The sequence below is a fragment of the Babylonia areolata genome, chromosome 20 (genome assembly GCF_041734735.1).
Source record: "Babylonia areolata isolate BAREFJ2019XMU chromosome 20, ASM4173473v1, whole genome shotgun sequence".
Lineage (NCBI taxonomy): Eukaryota > Metazoa > Mollusca > Gastropoda > Neogastropoda > Buccinidae > Babylonia > Babylonia areolata.
Genome location: NC_134895.1, coordinates 5,329,067 through 5,336,566, shown reverse-complemented (window position 1 = coordinate 5,336,566; position 7,500 = coordinate 5,329,067). Strand labels below are relative to the sequence as shown.

The following is a 7,500-nucleotide window of genomic DNA, read 5'->3' as shown; positions in this document are numbered from 1 at the left end:
ATTCCACTGTAGATCTCAAAATCTGCAGTGCAAACACAGCAAAATCATATTGTGTCATAATTTTTTCTTGTCCTGTTTATCTATAACAAAGGTACATTGTGACAGTTCATCTATAACAAAGGTACATTGTGACAGTTCATCTATAACAAAGGTACATTGTGACAGTTTATCTATAACAAAGGTACATTGTGACAGTTTATCTATAACAAAGGTACATTGTGACAGTTCATCTATAGCAAAGGTACATTGTGACACTTTATCTATAATGTGACAGTTTATCTATGACAAAGGTGCATTGTGACAGATCTCAAATTCTGTTGTGTACCTCTAAATCTGTAATGCAAACACAGCTATATCACATTGTATCATTTTCTACTGGTCCTGTGTATATCTATAACACAGGTGCATTGTGACAGATCTCAAAGTCTCTTCCAGAGTGGATTTCCGAATCCGCAATGCAAATATATTGTACATATATTCTTCTTGTCCTGTTTTATCTATAACTGAGGTGTATTGTGACACACTCTAAATAAAAATACACTTTAAACCAAACCATAAAGTAGTGAATTTCAAGTTATAGCAATAGAAAATAAAATCATAATGACTGAAACAAATTTCATAAAATAAAACCCCTGCCTCAGTTCTTCACATGGCAATTGCTTCAGACTGTTGCACATCATAATAATAATAATAATAATGGATACTTATATAGCACACTATCCAGAAATCTGCTCTAGGTGCTTTACAAAAATGCTTTTGTTAACATAAAACATTACATCAATGTTACATACACACACCAAAATGTGACTGCACACACACACACACACACACACACACACACACACACTGCATACATACATTTTAACATACATGTGTATCTAACAGTTACCCTAACACATACGCACACATAGGCAGGCACAAACTTACAAAAACACACGCACACACAATACACATTCATATACATGCATGTAGTTATGTACACATACATATGTATACACACATAGTCAAGCATAGCTAACGCAAAGGAAGTGGACCTGCCACAATTGAACTTACTGCTGAGGGAAAAGGTGTGTTTTGAGACGAGATATAACATTTATAAAATGTTTCTTGTAGATAATCAGAATATGTTTGCTGTGGACAAGTAGAATATGTTTCTTGTACAGAACATGTCTCTTGTTCATAAACAGAACATGTTTGTTGTACCGAAGCAGAACATGTTTGTTGTACCGAAGCAGAATATGTTTGTTGTACCGAAGCAGAACATGTTTGTTGTACCGAAGCAGAATATGTTTGTTGTACCGAAACAGAAATGTTTGTTGTACCGAAGCAGAATATGTTTGTTGTACCGAATGCAGAATATGTTTGTTGTACCGAAGCAGAACATGTTTGTTGTACCGAAGCAGAATATGTTTGTTGTACCAAAGCAGAACATGTTTGTTGTACCGAAGCAGAATATGTTTGTTGTACCGAAGCAGAACATGTTTGTTGTACCGAAGCAGAATATGTTTGTTGTACCGAAGCAGAACATGTTTGTTGTACCGAAGCAGAATATGTTTGTTGTACCGAAGCAGAACATGTTTGTTGTACCGAAGCAGAATATGTTTCTTGTACCGAAGCAGAATATGTTTGTTGTACCGAAGCAGAATATGTTTGTTGTACCGAAGCAGAATACAATACAGCCATATGGATGTGAGTGCCGAATGCTGCGGGTTCCAGTGAAGCTGTGGCAGTGTGGATGCTTTTGATGGTATCTGATGAATGTAAAATGATGTTGTTGCCATGATGTTGATCCCAAACTACTTGGAAAGAATGCAGAGTGCCCACTGCGAAGGGAAAAAAGTTTATGAAATATATGACAGAAAAAGATCTAGAATGATTAAGCTCATCTTCTGTCAGACACAAAACTGCTGCCTTCAATACAAAAAAAAAAAAAAAAGCAAATAGCTAGCTTATTCATTTTTGTCCCCAACACACACACACACAGACACACATACACACAAAGACACAGACACACACAGACACACTCTCACACACACATACACACACATACCTGCACACAACCACACCCACACTCCCACACACACACATTGATACACATACACGTACATCCACCCACACACACACAAACATACCCCTCCCCCCTCCCCACACACACACAACACCCACTCACATAAACACCTCCCCCACACCCCACATTTACCCACACACACACACATGCAAACACCCAACTCCCTACCCACAACCCACCCACACCCCTCTCCCCACACACTCACTGCCTCTCATCCAGGTGATGGTGGGGGCGGGGTCACCGCTGGCCCCACAGGTGAAGTTGGCAGGACTCCCGTCCACCACGCTGGTGTCAGCAGGGGGCACGGTGATCACCGGCCGACCTGTAAGGCACACAGGTGCACTTGCACTTGCACTTTCACTTTCACAACGAGGCATCACTGTGTTCAGACAAATCCACATACACTACACCACATCTACAAGGCAGATTCCTGGCCAGCGGCATAACCCAACACACTTACCGTAAAGTTCGGTCTATTGAGCGCACTGGTATATAAGCCGCACCCACTAAATTTTGGAAAAAATTGAACTTTATACATACATAAGCCGCACCAGCTTATAAGCCGCACTTATTTCCGGTACCGGAACACATACTGATACTACAGAAAAGCTGTCGATACTGCAGGTTATGAAATAAACACAAGCGGGAACAACACAAAGAAAAGCAAGCGAAAATACTGCTAGTGCCACAAAAAAATAATAAATAAACACAACGAAAATAAGATCCATAATTGAGGGATAGTCACATTTATTAAACGTCATCCTGCTCACTGAATCCAGTTGAAGCTGGGGTAAAAAGTCGCGGCTTATAGACCAAACTTTACAGTAGTCAGGCCTTGAGTGAGTGCATACATATTTGTGTACCTATCAGCCTGGATTTCTGCTGCAGAATTTTGCCACATGACCACACTCTCGTTGCCATGGGTTCTTTTTCAGTGCACCAAGTGCGTGCTACACACAGAACCTTGGTTTATTGTGTCATCCGAATGACTATATTTCAGTTCCATTTTCCAGTCAAACTTGGGAGAAAGGGCGAAAGCAGGATTCAAACCTAGACTCTCACAGACTCAGACTCTCACAGAACCCAGACTCTCACAGAACCCAGACTCTCACAGACTCAGACTCTCACAGACTCTCACAGAACCCAGACTCTCACAGAACTCAGACTCTCACAGAACCCAGACTCTCACAGACTCAGACTCTCACAGACTCAGACTCTCACAGAACCCAGACTCTCACAGACCCAGACTCTTAGACTCTCACAGAACTCAGACTCTCACAGACCCAGACTCTCACAGACTCAGACTCTCACAGACTCAGACTCTCACAGACTCTCACAGACTCAGACTCTCACAGACTTTCACAGACTCAGACTCTCACAGACTCTCACAGACCCTCACAGACTCTCACAGACTCAGACTCTCACAGACTCTCACAGACTCAGACTCTCACAGACTCAGACTCTCACAGACCCTCACAGACTCTCACAGACTCAGACTGTCACAGACTCTCACAGACTCTCAAAGACCCAGACTCTCACAGACTCAGACTCTCACAGACTCTCACAGACTCTCACGGAACTCACAGAACCCAGACTCTCACAGAACCCAGACTCTCACAGACTCAGACTCTCACAGAACTCAGACTCTCACAGAACTCAGACTCTCACAGACCCAGACTCTCACAGAACCCAGACTCTCACAGAACCCAGACTCTCACAGACTCAGACTCTCACAGAACCCAGACTCTCACAGACTCAGACTCTCACAGACTCAGACTCTCACAGACCCAGACTCTCACAGAACTCAGACTCTCACAGAACTCAGACTCTCACAGACTCAGACTCTCACAGAACCCAGACTCTCACAGAATGTGGAAGACTGTTTGAGACAATCTGCAAAATATAGCATCTGTTGAGTATCTGGGTTCAAATCTAGGTCTTGCCCTTTTCCCCAAGTTTGACTGGAAAATCAAACTTAGCATCCAGTCATTCAGATGAGGCGACTTCTTCTGCGTTCACTCATATGCACACGAGTGGGCTTTTACGTGTATGACCATTTTTACCCCGCCATGTAGGCAGCCATACTCCGTTTTCGGGGGTGTGCATGCTGGGTATGTTCTTGTTTCCATAACCCACCGAACGCTGACATGGATTACAGGATCTTTAACGTGCACATTTGATCTTCTGCTTGCATATACACACGAAGGGGGTTCAGGCACTAGCAGGTCTGCACATATGTTGACCTGGGAGATCGTAAAAATCTCCACCCTTTACCCACCAGGCGCCGTCACCGTGATTCGAACCCGGGACCCTCAGATTGACAGTCCAACGCTTTAACCACTCGGCTATTGTGTCCGTCAGATGAGGCGACAAACTGGGGTTCCACATGCAGAAAGCACTGGGCGCTCTGAAAAAGAACTCATGACAAAATAAGTGTTGTCTTCCGGCAAAATTCTGTGGAAGGAACCCACTCTGATAGGTACAGTTTCAGTTTCAGCTTCAGTAGCTCAAGGAGGCGTCACTGCGTTCGGACAAATCCATATACGCTACACCACCACATCTGCCAAGCAGACGCCGGACCAGTAGCGTAACCCAACACGCTTAGTCAGGCCCTGAGTGAAAAAAAAAAAAAATAAATAAAATAATTAAAAAATAAAAATAAAAAAAAATAATAATATAATTTTAAAATAATGAAAATAAAAATATTAATAATAATAATGAAAATAAAATAAACAGATTTAAAAAAAAAAAATTTTTTAAAGGTACACAAATGCACATACATGCACTCAAGGCCTGACTAAGTGCACTGCGTTATGCTGCTGTCATGCATCTGGCTAGCAGATGTGGTGGGCCGCATATGGACACACACACATGCATGAACACAGTATGTGCACTCACACACACATACACACAAACACAAGCACAATGTTTCAAAGAATTCACGTTAAAAACACAAGAAAGTAACAACCACCATAACAATGACCAAGCAGAGACACAAACAAAAGTTATTCTTATCTTAACTTAATAAATGTGCAATATGATACATGCAATGTGAGCCTTGGTGTACTTCAATGTGTTTACAATGACTAATTACAATATTTCAATGAAGTGAATACATATGCAATAGTTGTTGTTTTTTTATATGAATGTCTTATATGTTATTGATTCTTTTTAATCAAGTCATATTTGTTTTTGTGTTGAGAAATTGTCTACAATTGTTTTGATGCATGTGATGTATTTCTCTTCATGAGATAATAAAGTTATTCTTATTCTTTTTCTTCTTATTATTAAACAAACAAAAAACAAAGACCACCTTGGTCTCAAAATTCAGCAAGGAAAAAACCTACACAAGTTATTTCATTCTTTTCAAATAAATTTTCCTTCAAGAACTATCACAGCCAACAGACAATCTTTTTGGGTTTTTTTTTTTCTTTAAAACAAAATGTTCATGTCATGAAAATCTGTATCACATGTGATATACAAGCATTGTTTTGTTTGTGTGTTTTTTTTAAAGAAAGTTTTTTGTTTGGTCTTTTAAGTTCTGCATCACCTCTGACAGACAATTTTTTTTTTCATTAAAAAAAAAAAAAAATATAAAAAAATCTTGACAGTTGTGCATCACCTCTGACGAACAAACCAACTCACTGCGCACACTCAGCCGGGCAGTGGCGGAGATGGTCTGCACAGCGTTGGAGGCGTAGCACTGGTAGTCTCCCCTGTCGCTCTCCTGCACGTTGCGGATGGTGAGGGTTCCGTCCTCGTGGTCGGTGAGGCGGGGGTCAAGGCCGATCTGCTCCAGGTCCTTGGTCCAGCTGAAGGTTGGGCGGGGGTGGCCCGAGGCGCGACACGCCAACTGCACCGTCTGCCCCTCCACTGCCACCACGTCCTGGGGCCGCTGGGTGAACCGGGGGGCCACTGTCAGGGGGCAGAAAAATTAATCATGATGATGATGGTGATGGTGATGATGTAATAGGTCCTGGGGACCAGACAAAATTAATCATGATGATGATGATAATGTAATAGGTCCTGGGGCTGCTGGGCGAACCGGGGGGCCACTGTCAGGGGGCAGAAAAATTAATCATGATGATGATGATGATAGTGATGATGTAATAGGTCCTGGGGCCGCTGGGTGAACCGGGGGGCCACTGTCAGGGGGCAGAAAAATTAATAATGATGATGATGATGATGATGATGATGATGATGTAATAGGTCCTGGGGCTGCTGGGCGAACCAGGGTAGGGGGGGCACTAACAAGGGGCAGAGAAATTAATCATGATGATGATGGTGGAGATGATGTATTAGGTCCTGGGGACCAGACAGAGAAATTGATGATGGTGATGAGGATGAGGAGGATGATGATGATGAGGAGGAGGAGGAGAGAGGATGATGATGAGGATGATGATGAGGAGGAGGAGGAGGAGGATGGAGATGATGATGGTGATGATGACGATGATGATGTAATGGGTTTGGGGGTCACTGTGTGAACCTGGGGGGCACTGTCAAGGGGCCAGAGAGAGACAGACATGAACTGTGATGGTCATTGGCAATGGCAGTTACAGCAGCAGCAGCAGCACTAACATATTTATATGACATCAACCTGTCAATACTAATGACACAAACAGCTGAAAAGGAGTACAGAAAAAATATTTTAGGAGGAAACACAAAAAGAAAGAGAAACAAAACAAAACATAACAAGAGAGGCAAGGCCTTCAAGACTCACTTGTGGCAAATTAAGTCCCCTAGCATTAATTACAGAGTAATTTCCCTTTTTTACTATCTGCACCAAAACGTTTGCAAAATAAATAAAACTTCCATGCTTAGCAAAAGAAGTTCCTGTTTGAACAAAAAATGATAATAATGACTGCTCTTGTTGTTGGGTCAGAATATCAGATCAAAGTGCCAAGTTTAGAGAATACAAAAAAAATAAATATAACAGTAAATGCAGTTTGCATATAATTAGGCTTCATTTTTGTTGTTGTTTTTTTTGTGCCCATCCTAGAGGTGCAATATTGTTTTAAACAAGATGACTGGAAAGAACTGAATTTTTCCTATTTTTATGCCTAATTTGGTGTCATTTGACAAAGTATTTGCAGAGAAAATGTCAATGTTAAAGTTTACCACAGACACACACACACACAGACACACACACACACACAGACACACACACACACAGACAACCGAACACTGGGTTAAAACATAGACTCACTTTGTTTACACAAGTGAGTCAAAAACTACAACAGCTTTCTGCCTGATGTCAAGAAAGAACAAGATGGAATGTTACAGCACGATTCCATCAGTTTATGCATGTGCAGCACACATGGCAACCAATAGGAACCAGAGTAACAGCCTCCACATGCATGTCATGATTCACACAGTGTCTTCTTCTTCTTCTTCTGTGTTTGTGGGCTGCAACTCCCACGTTCACTCGTATA

General features: G+C 41.8%; 1 protein-coding gene across 2 annotated transcripts in view; it reads right to left on the bottom strand.

The window, feature by feature from the left end:
* The window catches only part of LOC143294928 (peroxidasin-like), an 85,433-nt gene that overhangs the window by 33,577 nt on the left and 44,356 nt on the right, over positions 1–7,500 (bottom strand). For both annotated transcript variants that reach the window (XM_076606444.1, XM_076606445.1), the window contains 2 exons: positions 5,714–5,983; positions 2,274–2,390 (listed from right to left, as the gene is read on the bottom strand). In XM_076606444.1, coding sequence (XP_076462559.1) covers positions 2,274–2,390; positions 5,714–5,983 — 387 coding nt within the window. The remainder of the gene's footprint in view (positions 1–2,273; positions 2,391–5,713; positions 5,984–7,500) is intronic.